The sequence below is a fragment of the Dunckerocampus dactyliophorus genome, chromosome 19 (genome assembly GCF_027744805.1).
Source record: "Dunckerocampus dactyliophorus isolate RoL2022-P2 chromosome 19, RoL_Ddac_1.1, whole genome shotgun sequence".
Lineage (NCBI taxonomy): Eukaryota > Metazoa > Chordata > Actinopteri > Syngnathiformes > Syngnathidae > Dunckerocampus > Dunckerocampus dactyliophorus.
In genome coordinates, this window is record NC_072837.1 from 906,443 (window position 1) to 922,994 (window position 16,552).

Sequence of the window (16,552 nt, forward strand, 5' to 3'; positions counted from 1 at the left end):
ACAGCATCAGTAGAAGCATGAACTAGCGGCATGTTGCAAATGTGTGATTCTCTGTCATATCACAGACCTGGGCGTGATGCTGCCAGGCATCAAGACAGAGAGCGGCCTGGCGCAGAGTCAGTCTCCTCTCCAGACGGGCCTGAGTTACAGCCCCGGCTTCACCACGCCTCAGCCCGGACAGACGGCCTACTCGCCCTACCAGATGCCAGGTCTGGATCTACAATGTGAAGAAAAAAGGGTGAGACAAGGCGTTGCTGTGTTTTTCCAATGTGTCTTTTGTTGTTCACCTTCCAGGTTCAAGTTTCACCCCCTCCTCAGGCCTCTACGCCACCAACAACTCCGTGTCCAGTCCCACCAACTACACTGCTGCTCAGCAGGTACTGTCTTTATACGCATCGATGAGCCTTTAAAGCAACACATTTTGGCCTGAAGCAGGAGTGCCCAGGCTTTTTCCACTGAGGGCCGCATACAATATTGCCGTTTGGTGGCAGTAATGACACAAAACATTGATGACATTAGCTTACATGACATTACCTTAATACTGCATCAAGTCAGCCATGGCGTGTCCCACATGATAGAGTGGAAAAAAAGGTTCTCCCCCCATTCTGTGTGGAAGAGGTACGTTTTTGGCTTTTTAAGTTTGGAAGAAATAAATTTGAGGCTAACTGGTTAGCTCACTAGCTCACATCTCAAGTCCCTGCAGCGTAAGAGTTGCACAATGTGATGTAAACAATGAATAATAAAAGTGTAAAGGTGACTGTAGGCGTGTTATAAGCGTTTGTAGAAAGTCATAAAGGTTTTCTATGCCTTAACTACGAAAATCTTCCATTTATTAACATTGAATGCTATATCGAGGAAATTCATTTATCACGGTCAGGTCTGGAACCAATTAACTGCTGTGAACAAGGGACCACTGTGCATAGAAATTGAAGGATGCGGGGTCATGTGTAATGTAAATGGAATTGGTCTGTGTCAGAAGCCCAAAACTATGAACAAAAATACATGTGATAGAGCATAATGATAGTTTTACATGCAGAAAACGATGCAAAATCATTCTAAATAGTGAATGGATTGAATTTATTATTGATAAGGACTTCCCATACATCCTGGCCAGATGGAATTCAACAGTGTCTTGATCAGATTGCTGGCACAGCTTTTTTGGCCCCGTGGTGGGTGATTGCAGTAAATAAATGCACGTTGACAGCGATTCAGCAACGTGTCGGGTGATTTGTTTGGGTCGATTTTGCAGAACGATATGGTAGAGGGCAAACAGACTAGTTCAAAATTTTGGCAATCATTTTTGAGCAAACCTAAAAGATCTGAAAACAAAGGTTTGACTGGATTTCCATAAGAAACAATGGGAATGACAATGACCAGTTCCGGGGTCAACTTTTGCCATTTGCCATTCACATATGAAAATACGCTATTTGAGAACCATAAAACACAAAGCCAAAGAAAAAGCCAAATGCGTGCATGCTGGCATTACGGACGTCTCACGCCATGTGATTTTTAAAAAATGTACTTCTCCCCACGAATGTTAGTCCAATCCCACAATGATTCCGCACCGCCGCCTTAACTTTGAAAAGGTAGCCTGAGCCTAAATATGAACTTTCCCACGGAACTTTCCCTGGCAGTGGTCGGCGTCGGAGCAGATGTTAACACGCGCCGTCCAACGGACGTCACCAACGAGCTCGAGCTTTGTTTTGTCTCTGCAAGAGCAGTTAAGACAAAGGAAAAAAATGATTTTACAGACACAGAAATGAAACTTTCGCCCATGTCTGTTTGATGCATTGTATTTTGGTCGTAAAAAGGCCCCTAAAATGGGGGCTTTAATGTGGATGTTTGTGCGGCACGCTCTCGTTTAGAGACCGACGGAGCTGACTCATAAAAGCACCCTCTCTTCTCCTCTGGGACAGTAAAAGCCAGCAGCGATTCCAGACTGGAACTGTTTTGGAAATAGAAATAAAAGGGGGTCCGATAAGAGCGAGGGAAGGCAGTTGGAGTCCGTCCAGAAAACATCCCACTCTCTTTGCAGGACTACCCCTCGTACACAAGCTTTGGCCAAAACCAGTACGCCCAGTATTATTCCGCCTCCACGTACGGGACGTATATGACCTCCAGTGGTGTGGATGGGACCGGCTCCACTGCAGCCTACCAGCTGCAAGACCCCGCCCCTGCTATGACGGGCCAGGCTGCAGAACTCCATCCAGGTTGGTGGTGGTTTCACTTTCTGCACCGCTCTTTGGGTCCATGTCAGTGGTTCTCAATTGTTTTCTGTTATGCCCCCACTGGGGGACAGAAATGTTTTCGCCTCCCCCCAGATTTGAAATATCATTGATTTGAATACCAAGTGATAATATACGCTTGTAATGTACTGAACTCCAAACTGAAACCAGCGAAATGCAACAAAATGCATGCAAGCGTTTGCAAATGGAATGCTGAGTACAACAAATTCACACATGTTGGCAGGTCTGCACTAATGTTCAAAGTCCTCCCAGCCTCCCACGCACCCCACTATTTGAGAAGCACTGGAATTTTAGCCTAAAGCAAAAAATGGACCAGAATTCCCAGTAGGGGTGCCCTGATCCGAATTCAGGATCGGGATCGGCTGCCGATCTGCTCTATTTTGAAGATCGGATAATATTGGCTACCACCACGAGATCGGGCCCATCGGGTTGCCGTGTAGCGTTCGGAACTCTGAGCCACACTGCAACAAAAGTGATGTATTGTAAATGACAGCACAAGTTGACCTATGACCGTATCAGATGATTAGTCCTACCCCAAAACTATTTTGCACGCACATTTTTTCCAATGTTCTAGCTTTCATTGGATGGACTTTTATTGGGTCTTTTATTGGATTAGGGACGTGACACACAGAGGTCGCTGGTCATGCCGTGTTGTAAAAAAGTACATTCAGCAGTACTTTGCTGGCATTATTTGAAATGCTTTGAAGAGCTATTTTTATGACCGTATTCAATTCCACAAATTCATGTTTGTAACAAACATTATTATTATTTAAAAAAATAAATTAAAAAAAGGGATCGGATTGGATCAGTTCAGCAAGACTATAAAAAAATGGGATTAGAAGCCAGAACATCCCTGATTGCCAGACACTCCTAATGCTTTTGCAAAAAGGGTCTTACTTCCTGTCTGTGCGGCGCATGCATCCCAATACTTTTGCCCATCTAGTCCACGTGCAGACATCTCTGTGGTGTATCTTGGCTGTAGTTGCGCAACAGTGATTTGAAGAGCTCGGACGACGTGTCATGTCCTGCTTGAACTCCCTGAGTCTTCTTTGCGTCCTCTCCCCCCCTCTGATGGAGACATAACAATGCGGGGCAAATGCGTGTCTGGATCCAGTTTCCACAGGGTGGTGCTTGTAACGCATGTAGCGTTAGCAGCGTGGGATTACAAAATGCAGCGGCATGCTACTCGTTTGTTTCTAACCTCAGGGGACTTTGATGCGGTGCAGAGGCCCTCCACGCCCATCAAGGACCTGGATGATCGAGCCTGTCGGAGTGGCGGGTCCAAGTCGCGAGGCAGGAGCCGCAAGAACAACCCCTCTCCTCCCCCAGACAGTGACCTGGAGGTAACACACCAAGAAGAATAAGAATAAAAAAACAAAGCAAAGAGCACTTATTAGTGTTTTACATGCTTTATGGGGGGGACTGCTGATGCCTCATGTCTTTGCAGAGGGTTTTTGTGTGGGATCTGGATGAGACCATCATTGTCTTCCATTCCTTGCTCACGGGCTCCTACGCACAGAAATACGGCAAGGTGAGTCAGCCACACGTCGTTGCTGGAAAATAAACAGAATCAGCACACAGCTCCTACGACTGGCCTGGGTGTCAATCACGCACTTCATCTTTGTCCTTCCAAATGTATTCGTATCATTTCGACATACGTAAGAATTGTGCCGTGTGCACTTCCTCTCAGCTGTGATGTGATGTCATGTGATCATACAACAAGATGTTCCAAGCATTCCTTCCTACATTCTCACTGCCCTTCTCATTTAAAGCAAGTTATGGTCAAGTATAATCATCCAAGGCACGGGAAATCATCATGTTCCTATACATTGACAGCTCTGAGGGCAGCCATGACTGCCATGTGACCCTTAATGAAGTTTTAGGGTTTGTGCGATACTATGTGAAAATGTCTCCCTTGTGGCAAAGAACCAATGCTGCAAATGACGCAAGCTATACGGTACAGTACATTCCCTGCCTGGCGTATTTGTGCACTGCCTTTCTCCGCTTTACGTTGGAAACAATTAGATGTTCGTGCGCTGGCGCTATCTGCAGGGCAGAGAGTGCTGGAGGAGTCCTGCAGTTATGAATAGCTAGCAATAGCGAGTCTCAGCATTTGAAGCTTTGACAAAATGTGATGTTGCGTAACTGCACATTTTGTAATACTGTTTTTTTTGGGGGGGGTGTTTGGCATTCACGGGGGTCTTGGAGGGTAAACCCCGCCCATCACTTCCTGTGATTGTGTCAAGGTATCTTCCATGGTGACACTGAGGGTTGGGGAGCTGAGTTCCTTTGAGAGAACCAAAGCTGAATACCGAAGGACGATAAGACAAGTCAAGTCTTGGCTAAAGAGTGAGTTGTAAACAAACGCACCAGTCACATGACGCGTCCTCCTGATAAAAGGCCACTTATCATCTCCTGCTGAGCGTTGGCCAAGAATTTGCACGAATGCGCCGGAATATTTGCCTTAAAATAAGAGCGTTAGCCCCTTGCCCCCGGCACCCCCGCTCCTTCGCATGAGCTATAGCGGCAGCTGCGTCTGTTCGCACCTCTCCCAAAATAGTGTTTACACTGTTGGCATAGCAACCGCGGGACCCTGAGTCGCCTCTCTCACAGACCACAACTAATATTGTTTGGCCTTTTGAGGATAAATAGAGGAGCCTCGTTCTCACACGCTCACAATGCATGTTTGCAAAGCAACTTCTCACTCCCCTAGAAATGGAACGAGAATGCTGAGAAATGATGCTCATTAGAGGGTGCGAATGTGCCCCCTAGTGGTTGTGAGCAGCACAGGCATGGCATCCGATCACGGGGCCCAAACTTTTCACAGGCACGTACCTCATCAGCCATGTACCCCCGACTCCTGCACACTTAAAAAGACAAACCATTTTGAACTTTCATTCCATTCAAATATGAAGCTTGACTAATTGGTTAACTTGGAGATGAATAAAGTATGTAAGTATCGGTCCTACATCTTTTATTTCAGCCCACTATGACAATGGGCGTACCCCCCTTTGGGAAGCTAGGATGTAACCGAGCCGATACACAGCAAGTCCTGCACACCACACGTGTGACATACGCCTTTGCCTTAAACACGGAACCCAGCAACGCAGGATATTGGGGCAGCTGTGCACTTTCACACAGCAGTGTGGCATCCCACAGGTCCATAAGCTAAGAAGCCTCGTTTGTCAGACAGCAACAATTGCTTTCAACACAACAGTGTTGGGAGAAGACCGAAAGGAGTGTTGCATGTTGGGTCGGGCATTTGGATTTGTTTTGAATGTTTCTGGAAAACATTTTTATTTGGGCTGTCAAAATAGCGCGTTAACTAATTGATTTCATGAATGACATTTCCAGCATAATGAACGCATTCACACCGTGTCAAGCAGATGGATACACAGCAGATATGAGGCACAGTAGCGTGCCCCCCCACAGTCTGCCACATCAACAGCAGTGCAATTCCAACAGCATCAACTCCAACCCACAAACACGTCTAAGTACAAGTTGCTGCATTTAAGTGTGCTCGGAAATCCCACTACACTCAAAACAGTGAATTCAACTTCAAAACTACATGGTGTCTTTGAACGCACCTCCTCATGGCTCATAACAACACGGCTAACGTGAGTGAAATGACTTAAATGCCCTGTTGGTTTGGAGCTGTTCACATACGAATCTGTCATTTATCTTTTTGTTCATAAAACAAAAAAATGTTGCAAATGATGATTCATTCATTTGAAAACTGTGATTAATCGTATTAAAATTTGGTATGGTTTGACAGCCCTAAATTTTACAAGTGGATGGCAAATGAAGAATGTTGAAATGTGATGTGCAAACTTTACAACAGCAATTCCAATTGTTTCCTATGGGAACGTGTTTTCTAGATGGTTTGTACGCCAGTACAGCACACTCACTTGCTCGAGGTCAGTGACCTCATGCCTTCAAAAAAAAGTCTCTCCAATGGTGTTTCCATGCCAACGGGCTCTGTTTAACCGAGGAAATGTTCCTGCACCTGATAAAAGTATGTGTCCAGGCATGCGAGTCTGTCCCTCACCGTCTCCATCCCCCACAGGAGGAGTAGCTCACCCCTCCCCTCATTTCGGGGAGGGTTTCAGCAGCCTTTCGGGTTGTATCGGTTTGTCTCCTTGCATGCGATTGTTGTTAAAGGGTATCTCAGCATGGAATAGATTTACTTTAGGATCAAATGTTTGCACAATGTTGCTCTATGCAGAGCATAACAGAAAAATGTCAGTGAAAGCAACATTTCTCCAGATCCTCACTAAAATGCCTTCATGGGTGCAAGTGGCACCGCTGAAAGTCTGTTTAATCACAAAGAAAGCCTAAATACCTACAACAATGTTTGTGGCGCACAAAGAGCATCGGTGTGGCCAGTGCTCACAGGGGATGAAGACATGTTGTAAAACATTCTCCCAACTGGGAATGCGTGTGTGTGTGTGTGTGTGTGTGTGTGTGTGTGTGCCTCTCTCACCCACTTTCACTCTGCTGTTCGCTGGGTCTATTCTATTCTGGTGCAACAACAGCGTCAGCGAATCGCTCTGCGGGCTGTCGACCCCCGCTGACCTATGGTACATGATGGTTTTTGCAGCTGAGCCTCACACACACACACACGCGTGCGCACACCCCACCAGGCCAGAAGGAATGTTGACGGGAGAGAACAAGTGCAACGCGTCTGTCCGCATGTGTACAGTAATGATGACTGTTTGTTTCTAAATCATTTTTGATCTGGTGGTGGTGGTGTTTATGCTCGCGCAGGACCCCCCCATGGCCGTCACGCTGGGTCTGAGGATGGAAGAGATGATTTTCAACCTGGCGGACTCGCACTTATTCTTTAACGACCTGGAGGTGAGACTCCAGGGCAGCAGCAGCGGGATGTCAGTGGCACTGCTGCCCTCTGCTGGTAAAATGTTGCGTAACACGTTTGGCATCATGTTGTGTGTTTACAGGAGTGTGATCAGGTACACATTGATGACGTGTCATCAGATGACAACGGGCAGGACTTAAGGTGACAACTGCAATGTGATTTAACATGAATGCGATGCTTTAATAAGATGTTTCTTTCATGAAATGACCAAACTAGCTAGCGAGGCTTCTTGAGACGTCATCTGTACTTCTTCACAGAAGTACAGATGACGTCTCAGGAAGCTTTTCCCTCGATGGACAACTCCTGTACGCCTGAGAGCCTACACAGACAAACTAGCTAGCTGTCATTTTGTTATAGCGCTCACTCAGTTCAATGTTTTTCTTGTTCCGGCAAAGCAGATCCTCCAAATAAAACATGTTATTGTTGTGATCGACAGTACTTACAGTTTTGCAACTGATGGCTTCCATGCAGCTGCGACCAGCGCCAACCTGTGCCTCGCTACGGGCGTCCGCGGCGGCGTCGACTGGATGAGGAAGCTGGCCTTCCGCTACCGACGGGTCAAAGAGTTGTATAGCACGTACAAAAACAATGTAGGGGGTAAGCCAATAGGATGAGTGAGGGATGGGGGGTGCGGGAGGCCTTAGCTTACACTCAACTGACCACCGCATTAGCTACACCTGCACAAGCTGAGTGGACATACTGTACATATACATGATTTTGTTCATATTGGAGATTTTGGCCTTACCTCTGCATTGACAAATGACGCCCCCCACCCCCGATGTCCTAATGAGTCCATGCTGCCCTGCAGGTCTGCTGGGTCCTGCAAAGAGGGATGCTTGGCTGCAGCTCCGAGCCGAGGTAGAGGCTCTCACCGACTCCTGGCTCACTCACGCCCTCAAGTCGCTGTCCATCATCAGCTCCAGGTGTCTCTCATAGTCTGCATTGAAATCGTTCCCCCACGTCTAAAGTGCTCTCGCTTACTTTGCTGCTGTTCCCCTGGCAGGAGTAACTGCGTCAACGTGCTGGTGACCACGACGCAGCTCATACCGGCGCTCGCTAAGGTTCTCCTCTACAGTCTCGGTTCTGTGTTCCCCATTGAGAACATCTACAGTGCGACAAAAATAGGCAAGACACACACGCACACACGTGCACGCAAGCACAGTAGTTTTTGCAACCTGTTGATGGAGCAGTGGTCCCTATGGAAACAACTTCACATCATACCATATTGAGACAATACAGAAGAGACAGTTGACATTTTCTAGCTTTAGCACCCAATCCAAACTATCGAAACCCGAAGACCTCATGCTTGTGGACGTGGCAATTGTTAATCCATATTCATTTGGCATATATGGAAAGAGCAATCAAATGTCACATTCTGTATTGATAGATATTGTAGAATCTAACTGAATACTTATGGAGGCATGCCAACATTAAAGTTGATGTTTTCTAATTGAAGCACACGAACAACAAAGTGAAACCCTGTGAAAGCCATTTTTCATCCCCAGGCAAAGAGAGCTGTTTTGAGCGTATAGTCTCCCGCTTCGGCGCTAACATTACATATGTTGTGATTGGTGATGGCAAGGATGAAGAGCATGCAGCAGGCCAGGTAAATGACCTTTTGAGCTTTTTTTTTGACCCCCTCCCCCTTTCCCTCCTTCTTGTTTATTTGCAGGAAAAGAGAGTTGCTTTGAGCGCATAATGCAAAGGTTTGGCAGGAAAGTAGTGTATGTTGTAGTGGGGGACGGTGTGGAAGAGGAGCAGGCGGCCAAAAAGGTAAATGGACCTTACTGTGGCCCCGCCCACTGGGTGCAGTGTGAGCTTTATGATTGGATGAAGGCTGCCTGTCTTTGCTGTAGAGGTGTACTGATACTTTAGTCCTTTTTGCTTCATTTCCCCTCACTTGCTGTGGTTTGTTGTCAGTCTTGTGCAACTAAAACTCAATGGTTGTATTTTTGAACAATCTGGTTTGTGGGTCCTGCTTTAAGTTAGTGTTATAGTTTTGCTCTGTATGTGCAAAAATGCAGTTTTCTCCAGTTAGAGTTAGTGGGTGTCGGGATTGTTGGTGTGAGTGCTGAATTGCTTTCATGCCAAGAATGTTTCAGCAGGATTATGTTCAAATATACATTTCACATGGTCAGGTCTCCCCCCCCCCCCAGAATTTATTGAAACATAACTTAAAACGGGCAAAATCTGTAGAATAAAAAAGGTGGAAAATGAGGATTTGGGCTTTAGCCGAGGTCTGCATCCCATTTAGAGATCACTTGGCAAGAAAGCAAACATTTCCCCAAACGCTTACGGAGCTTTTAGGACCGCATGGACTTTGTTTGCAGTGTTTGTTGCAGAGTTTACATCCAGCATCAGCTTGTTCTTCAGTGTTTGTGTACTCTCCCCAGCATAACATGCCCTTCTGGAGGATATCCAGCCACTCGGACCTGCTGGCGTTACATCAAGCACTGGAGTTTGAGTACCTGTAAAAGTGTTCAACATGGACTTGTGGCAGCGGACGCGCGCACCCGCTTTTGTAGAACTACTTAAGACACTATACACTGCAATTGTTTTGAACATCTGGATTTACAAACTGAATGGTCTTAAAGAGCAACAAGGACTGAGGAGCTCCACGTGGACGACGGCATCCGCACCTGGCTGGTCTCTGTACAGGCAGCATGTAGGGACAAGCTGCTTTTTTGTGTTTCCTTTCTAACAAGTCTGAAGCAGACGTTTGTGTAAATTATTTGCAATAAAGTGAAGGGCAGAAGTGTGGGTGGTGTGTCAATGGAGTTGTGTTTTTGGGGTGGGTGGGGGTTGAGGATGTGCATCATGTGTTGTGCCTTAGTGTTTTCATGTCTGTTCTTTTCAGAAGTGTAAATATTAAAAAAAAGCACTAAACTCCTTCCAAGTCACCTTTGCATTTTCTCTTGAAAATTCTAATCATATTTCAAAACACACGACAGCTCCGTCAGTCATGAACACATGAGACTAATTCACCCTTTCAATAGTTTATTCTCATTTCTTGGCCTTGAAGTATTCCTCAATGACATCCTTGGCTTGAGACTCCTTGCCATAGTCCTGTGGCGGGAATTTAAAAGGTCCAAATTAGAGAAACCACACTTTGACCACCCCAACGAACATTTCACAACCTGCCTAACATGACTGCAGCCACTTCATGTGGCTCGCTCCACTACAGCCCCATTAGAATTGCTATTCAGTGTTTGTCAAGACGTCCACTAACGGGTTTCAAAACGCATGAAGAGGACAGCTCAAACAACAGCTAAAGATAGACTGAAAGTGTGTGACGAAGGAATTAAGAGGCTGCTCAATTGTGACGCTGAAGATGACGACTTTAGTGGTTTCAGTTCCCAGGAGGAGGATGGCAACGAATGACACTTGCAGTTTAACTTGTCATTTTACACGCACTGTTTGGCAAAAAGCATTTATTTAATCGACTGGTTTAAAAAGCAAAACCCTCTATTACATATCCCATGTTGCGGCATATAGATAGGTGTGGCTTGTATATGTACAATTCTCTCCTCCCCCCCCCTTAAATTTAGTGGGTGTGGCTTACATACACCAGTGCACTCTATAGTAGCTAACTGGATAACAAGTTGTAGTGCTGTTAAGAGGTAAGCAAACAAAGCATGTTGCCACTTTCAGGGGCCCCAGCCACCACAGTTGAGATGACGGGGTTCGTACCATGGCGCTCCTCTAGCCAGTTGTGAAAACAGCTGTGTGGCATGTAGCACAACAACTGGACTTGACTGGCAGAAGAAAGGCTGACATCCCTTGGTATACCCATACTGGGGATGTTAAGACCACGTCAAGGTCTCAAGATTAAAACGTGACAAGATTTCTCGTTAAGAGGAAAAAATGGTCGTATGGGCACTCGGCCCGGGATGACACATTGATCACACCAACATTAAAAATTAATTAATTTTAGCAGCCTCGACACATTGATATCTGCATACGTGTCCGTTTCTCGTCTCTTGCCTCCAAACGGGCAGGAAGAGGGTGCACTCTGTGCATTGGATTCAGCACCTTGGCATGAACAAATTGAGCTCTTGTGGATGGGGGGGGGGTCTCTAGCCTACACAGTGCACAAGAGTAACGTAGTAGAAATGAAATAAGTGGATTGCAATGTGTCATTTTCATTAAGTAATGTTAAAACCTCATCTTGTGTACCGTCTCAAGTACTCCCCAGTGAGGAACCCTAAAAGGACTCAGCTAAGCACTTTTGGTCTTGAAGGGAAAACCACACTTTTGGGGAATTTTGCCCATCCACAACATCTCGTTTCTGTGCATTTTAAAAGATCTTAAAACAGGCAGGTAATGAGTGCACTGGCATAAAAACACTTCCACAAGCCAACAAGGTTTTATGGTTTTCTATCCATGCTGTGAGACATTCAATACTTCAACATGCAATACTTCAGATATTTTGGTCCTTTTAAGCATTAGCGGAACTTCCTTCATGGGTGCATCCATTTCACGTAGCAACATAGCGTTACACCTAGCGTCCTGGCACATTGTGCGAGGGCGTGGAGAAGCTAGTAGGTAGCCAGTGTGGTGTGGCCAAGTGTCTCTATGCCAGTAACAAGTTCTTTGGCATAACAATGTTAGTAATAATGTCGCTGTAGCTTGGTTAATATGCAGGTCACATGATGTAAATGAAGCGTTGTCTGTGCTTTTGGAGTTTTTCAGAAGAGGTGCATCTCATTGTGTGCATGCTCAGCTACTTTTTAGCCGTTTTCAGAATGCAAAAAACGAGAGATGTGTCACAAGGATTGTGGATGGGCAAAAAAAATAAATAGTGGTTTTCCTTTAAGCCTAAAAATGGACCAGTAGCGACCAAATTAGTCAGACACTGCTGTCATCATTTCTCATATTCATAAAAAAAGGCGGTGGTGTTTGCTTACCTTGACGACAACGCAGCTGCAGCCCACCACCTTACGGGGTTTGCCCTCACGGTCAATCTTGCACAGACCAACCCACTCGCCAAGCTTCTTATTGTCGTCAACCTGAGTTAGACAGCACTCATTGTAATTCTCGTTCCATGAACGATGTCGTAGATAATTGGTACTAGAAAGCAGTACAGGTACTCTTGGCTGTATCTCAGACACTAATTGGGTAACAGTGGCAATCTCATCACAAGCTTTCAGTAGAGGGAGCCAAATTTATCATCAGGGATACAGCAGTATATCAAACTAGAGCAGACAGGACACCTCTTCCCATTTCTTTACCAATGAGGTTTCAATTCTATTCTCACCTTGATTAGGTTGATCTGATGCTCGGCACAGAGGGCCTCCACCAGCTTGACGTACATGGGCTCGTCGCAGTTGGCGGCAAGGACACACAGATGGGCCTGGCGCCTGAATTGAACAAGTGCACTGCTTTAACTCCCATGGGATGACATGTACACCGTATACATATACAAGCCCTTAGACAAAGAAGTAGCATATCTCAGACAAGAATTGGGTAACAATGGCAATTTCCTCAGGGTGTTCAGAAGAGGGAGCCAAGGTATCGTCATTGATACTTTGAGGAGAAGGGTAATCTAAAAAGGAGACCTACTTGTCCAGGGCTTTAGCAGCCTCGCGGATGCCACGGGCGAGGCCATCGTGAATTAGTGCGGTCTTGAGCACTTCAGGGAGAGCGGTGTTGACATCCATCACACCTCCGGCAGCAATGCTGTTGGAGAAAGTAGACAACTTAAGAAAAAGTACACCATAAGGGGCACCAGTTCTAACATTTGGGGCTGGAATGGAGCCGCTAGCTTGTCAGAACACAAATGTCACTCATTGGAGAGTGAAGGGGTATCCGACAAAAGATTCAAGTCATCACTCAAGCATGTGGGAGCTCAGCAGATCAGAGATTTATCAGAGATTTGGCATTACTTGAATACTGTACAGTATCGAGGAAAAGGCTTCTTGAGACGTCATCTGTACTTCTGTGAAGAAAGTGTCGGACGTTTCGCTCCTCATCCGAAGAGCTTCGTCAGCGAACTAATAATACCAGCACTTATTAGTTCGCTGACGAAGCTCTTCGGAACTAATAATACCAGCACTTATTAGTTCGCTGACGAAGCTCTTCGGATGAGGAGCGAAACGTCCGACACTTTCTTCACAGAAGTACAGATGACGTCTCAAGAAGCCTTTTCCTCGATGGACAACTCCTGTACGACTGAGAGCCTACACAGATACTGTACAGTATGTGTATTGAAACAGGCTAACAGTCTCAAATGGATGTTGTACATTTACCTGGCAGCACGAGATTCATTTTGTTTTACTATTCTATAAGACAGTTTTTATATGAACACATTTGACTTCTGTTCTACAGTATAGCACTTTGTTCAAGCAAAGTTCTATTATACTGAATGAGGCTGCATAAAATGTAAGCTAATCGGCTAACTCATGAACTACCTCGTTCATATGCGCCATGCAGTCGCCTCCTTTGTAGAAAAAGGACATCGTTTCAATCGGAACCAACTTAACCTCCAAGTTGTCACTATTAAGCACTCCCATAACGGCTTAGCTGACACAAATACTATAGCATTCGAGAAGCCACTTTGTTGTGCTTACCCTTCCTCGGCCATTGTAGATGAGGATGGATGGCGGACCTAAACTTCTGCAATAAACAACAGACACGACATAGCAGTTATTTTCCACCATAAATATGTTGTTTCGGTGAAGTATTAATGTCGGATGTTATATGAATCCGGTGGATTGTTGGCGCAAGCATAGAAACGCACCCTTTCCTCCTTTCGGACAGCGGGTAAAGAGGACGTCATCAGTGTGCGACATTGCTTTAACGCTGCAAGGCCCCCAAATGATGGCGTCCTAGGATTGCCTGTTGAAATTTCAGTTCATGTTTTACGTGTTTTATTTATGACTTTGGAGCCAACTGTTTGTTAAATGCTTGGCCGACCACGTGTTCACTATATTTGTTGTAATTAAGTAATTTAGTAAACAAATGGTCCGGGGCAGACCTAGGACACGCTGGAGGGATTATTCAAGTCACAGTATGTCTCACAAACTGGCCTGGGAACGCCTTGGTGTCCTCCGGGTAGAGCTGCAGGAGGTGGCCGGGAGCCGGGAAGTCTGGCCTTCCCTACTGAGACTGCTGCCCCCTGCGACCCGAACCCGGATAAACGGAGGACAACGGATGGATAAACAAATGTTTCATAGTACACTGACAATACTTTCTACCTGTACAAAATAAAGACAATGAAATGTATACATAGTGAGCAGTAATGAAACTACCCATGGCCTTTGGGAGTGTTCATAAAATATTAAATATTATACTGTATATATAATATATATTTTATTTATAGAAAATGTAATATCTGTAAAATATGTATATTTAGTAAATGTTGTAATGCACTGTAAACATTGCATCACAATGTTATTTATTGTAAGCAAGTCTTGTAGGCAAAGGTCCAGTCGTTTTTAATCATTTTGTTTATTTTCTTTTTCAAGTATTTATTTTCAGATTCCAGCTGTTATCCTGACAGAAAAATAAAACAAGTTAAGTTGATTTTAGAGCATCTGACAGCAACAGAACAAACACAACAACGACAAAATAAACAGACCAAGTAGTTGACAATGAAGAAATAAAGTGGAATGCAGAGGCTGGTCAGAGTTTGAGAAACGCCTCCAATTGGCCGTCCTCGACTGCACTTTCGAATGCCTCATAATCCTGAATGGAAAACAACAAGTGCATGAAAAACATTTAGATATAAAATAAAAGTATACATGAATGACACTTTGTACAACCACATTGTAGGAAGGCTGTGTCCCATTTGAAGAAATGAGTTATCCATCCATCTATTTTCTATGCCGCTTATCCTCACTAGGAGGGGTATGCTGGAGCCTATCCCAGCTGACTTCGGGTGAGAGGCGGACCTATGGACCATTTAGAGTTGCCAATGAACCTAACATGCATGTTTTTTAATGTGGGAGGAAACCGGAGTACCCGGACAAAACAACAAAAAAAAAAGAATACAAACATAAAACGGCCATCTTTTTTTTAGATTGAAGTTTGGAATTTCAATAGATGGCTACATTAAGACAGCACATGCTGAACCAGCATCCTTTCTGGCACAGAAGCAATGAAGTCGTTTCGGGGTGTGGTATCAAGTCTTCAAATATTGACTTAGTCCATGTTCCCACACACAGCCGTGACTACCAGACAGGAAGGGCGTTACTTTGCGAGCAAACTGCTAAATCAAAACACCTGCATACGGTAAAAAAAAGCCATATCAGCATTTACGTATCTTACCCAGGGGCGTCGCCAGGAATTCTGGGCCCCATAGATAGCTGTTGTCACCACACCTGTATTTTTTTTACCCGTCTAACTTCCCCTCCCCCCATACGGCACCCCTGGTCTTACCCCACAGTAGACGTCCCCGTTGCAGATTTGAGGGGGCAGCGCGGTGGGGTTGTTCGCTCTGCTCCTCATTAACTCTTTATCTGCAGCATCCTGGGCAATGTCCACTTGCTCAAAGGAGATGTTCTTGGACTCCAGGACATCAAACACTCTGGACTGCTGTTTCTTCATCTGCACCAAAGGAGGCGGCAAGATCCGTGAATAAAAGTTTCTAGCAAGAAGTGTGCAGATCAAGTGTGGAATACTGTACCACAAGGTTACTGCTCACGCTGGAATAATACACAATGACGGACATGGCTGCAGGTACCAGGGTGTGTTGTGCTGCTTGGCTGAGCAAGTAAACAAGGTAAGCAGGTTTGGACGGGACATACCTGAGTGCAGGGACACGCCCACTTATCTGACTAGTCGTGGCATGCTGGCGCACACACACGTGCACACACATGTAAGTGGATGCATAAGAAAGTGCTTTAGTATTAACTACAGATGCACAATATCTTTTTTTCAAACCGATACCTGATTTGATCTACTTTGTAAAGTTTTAATTGAACTGTAGTTTGTGCAAACCTGGAAGAAGGACGGACTCAAACAAATTTGGATTTGACCAACTGTACCCGTTGATGATCAAATATCATGACACTACCACGACCACATCACTGCTATCAGCAGAACCAGAGTAAAGAGCGGAGGGAGCCACCTGCTGTGGCCCAGCAAGGTGCACTGTAGTCGGGCACATGCTCCGAGCAGCCTGTGTGACGCCACGAAGGAGGTCTCTGGCAAACCTTTTGCACTTTTCAAACGCCGTGGTACCTTATCAGGGGGCTGATAAGGTTTTTTGTTTGCTTGATGGTTGTTTTTTTTGTCCCTCATCGCGGAGCATTTGGAGCAACTAGCACGCAAAATGTCTTCCTCTGCTAGTGACTGTTTACAAGTAAGCTCAGGTGACGTTACAACAGGCCGTTAACATCACAGGCAGTGAGCGCTTGATTTGCTCACCAGCACAGTAGGGGAACCACAGTGTAGCGTTTTTTCTTTTTTTTAAATAATGTTATCCACT

At 45.4% G+C, this 16,552-nt stretch overlaps 3 protein-coding genes, 1 long non-coding RNA gene and 3 other non-coding genes across 17 annotated transcripts in view; 1 reads left to right on the forward strand and 6 right to left on the reverse strand.

The window, feature by feature from the left end:
- The window catches only part of LOC129172099 (uncharacterized), a 49,502-nt gene extending 45,896 nt beyond the window's left edge, over positions 1–3,606 (reverse strand). Inside the window, exons 1-2 of the long non-coding RNA XR_008566914.1 lie at positions 3,448–3,606; positions 68–217 (exon numbers count right to left, since the gene is read on the reverse strand). This is a non-coding gene — a long non-coding RNA (uncharacterized LOC129172099). The remainder of the gene's footprint in view (positions 1–67; positions 218–3,447) is intronic.
- eya4 (EYA transcriptional coactivator and phosphatase 4) overlaps positions 1–9,933 on the forward strand; it is a 47,112-nt gene extending 37,179 nt beyond the window's left edge. For 7 of the 11 annotated variants that reach the window (XM_054761489.1, XM_054761490.1, XM_054761493.1 and 4 more), the window contains 11 exons: positions 66–209; positions 295–377; positions 2,036–2,210; positions 3,453–3,589; positions 3,694–3,777; positions 7,014–7,103; positions 7,205–7,263; positions 7,559–7,719; positions 7,931–8,045; positions 8,126–8,247; positions 8,795–9,509. In XM_054761489.1, the coding sequence (XP_054617464.1) occupies positions 66–209; positions 295–377; positions 2,036–2,210; positions 3,453–3,589; positions 3,694–3,777; positions 7,014–7,103; positions 7,205–7,263; positions 7,559–7,719; positions 7,931–8,045; positions 8,126–8,247; positions 8,795–8,997 (1,373 nt within the window). In that variant the 3' untranslated portion in view covers positions 8,998–9,509. The other 4 variants (XM_054761492.1, XM_054761498.1, XM_054761491.1 and 1 more) reach the window with 3 other exon arrangements.
- Positions 9,934–10,102: 169 nt separating this feature from the next.
- rps12 (ribosomal protein S12) lies at positions 10,103–13,971 on the reverse strand. Its single transcript, XM_054761499.1, has 6 exons — positions 13,862–13,971; positions 13,692–13,737; positions 12,685–12,801; positions 12,380–12,482; positions 12,030–12,131; positions 10,103–10,188 (listed from the first exon to the last, which is right to left on the reverse strand). The coding sequence occupies exons 2-6, from the start codon at positions 13,703–13,705 to the stop codon at positions 10,126–10,128; spliced, it is 399 nt and encodes a 132-aa protein (XP_054617474.1). The 5' UTR covers positions 13,706–13,737; positions 13,862–13,971; the 3' UTR covers positions 10,103–10,125.
- LOC129172751 (small nucleolar RNA SNORD100) lies at positions 12,220–12,304 on the reverse strand. Its single transcript, XR_008567080.1, has one exon. It is a non-coding gene; the product is annotated as a small nucleolar RNA SNORD100 (small nucleolar RNA).
- LOC129172752 (small nucleolar RNA SNORD100) lies at positions 12,568–12,650 on the reverse strand. Its single transcript, XR_008567081.1, has one exon. It is a non-coding gene; the product is annotated as a small nucleolar RNA SNORD100 (small nucleolar RNA).
- LOC129172758 (small nucleolar RNA SNORD101) lies at positions 12,886–12,960 on the reverse strand. Its single transcript, XR_008567087.1, has one exon. It is a non-coding gene; the product is annotated as a small nucleolar RNA SNORD101 (small nucleolar RNA).
- A 586-nt stretch (positions 13,972–14,557) lies between the features above and the next one.
- On the reverse strand, positions 14,558–16,466 carry zgc:153284 (uncharacterized protein LOC751696 homolog). The gene is made up of 3 exons (XM_054761356.1): positions 15,749–16,466; positions 15,502–15,669; positions 14,558–14,808 (listed from the first exon to the last, which is right to left on the reverse strand). The coding sequence occupies exons 1-3, from the start codon at positions 15,938–15,940 to the stop codon at positions 14,746–14,748; spliced, it is 423 nt and encodes a 140-aa protein (XP_054617331.1). The 5' UTR covers positions 15,941–16,466; the 3' UTR covers positions 14,558–14,745.
- Positions 16,467–16,552: the final 86 nt, after the last annotated feature.

Coding starts and splice junctions, on each gene's coding strand:
- rps12 (XM_054761499.1), bottom strand. Junction 12,483..12,684: donor GCTGCTAAAGCCCTGGACAA/GTAGGTCTCCTT, acceptor TGTTCAATTCAG/GCGCCAGGCCCATCTGTGTG. Junction 10,189..12,029: donor GCAGCTGCGTTGTCGTCAAG/GTAAGCAAACAC, acceptor TTCCCGCCACAG/GACTATGGCAAGGAGTCTCA.
- zgc:153284 (XM_054761356.1), bottom strand. CDS start 15,940: ATGTGTGTGCACGTGTGTGTGCGCCAGCATGCCACGACTAGTCAGATA. Junction 15,670..15,748: donor GCGTGAGCAGTAACCTTGTG/GTACAGTATTCC, acceptor CCTTTGGTGCAG/ATGAAGAAACAGCAGTCCAG. Junction 14,809..15,501: donor ACGGGGACGTCTACTGTGGG/GTAAGACCAGGG, acceptor TTTTCCATTCAG/GATTATGAGGCATTCGAAAG.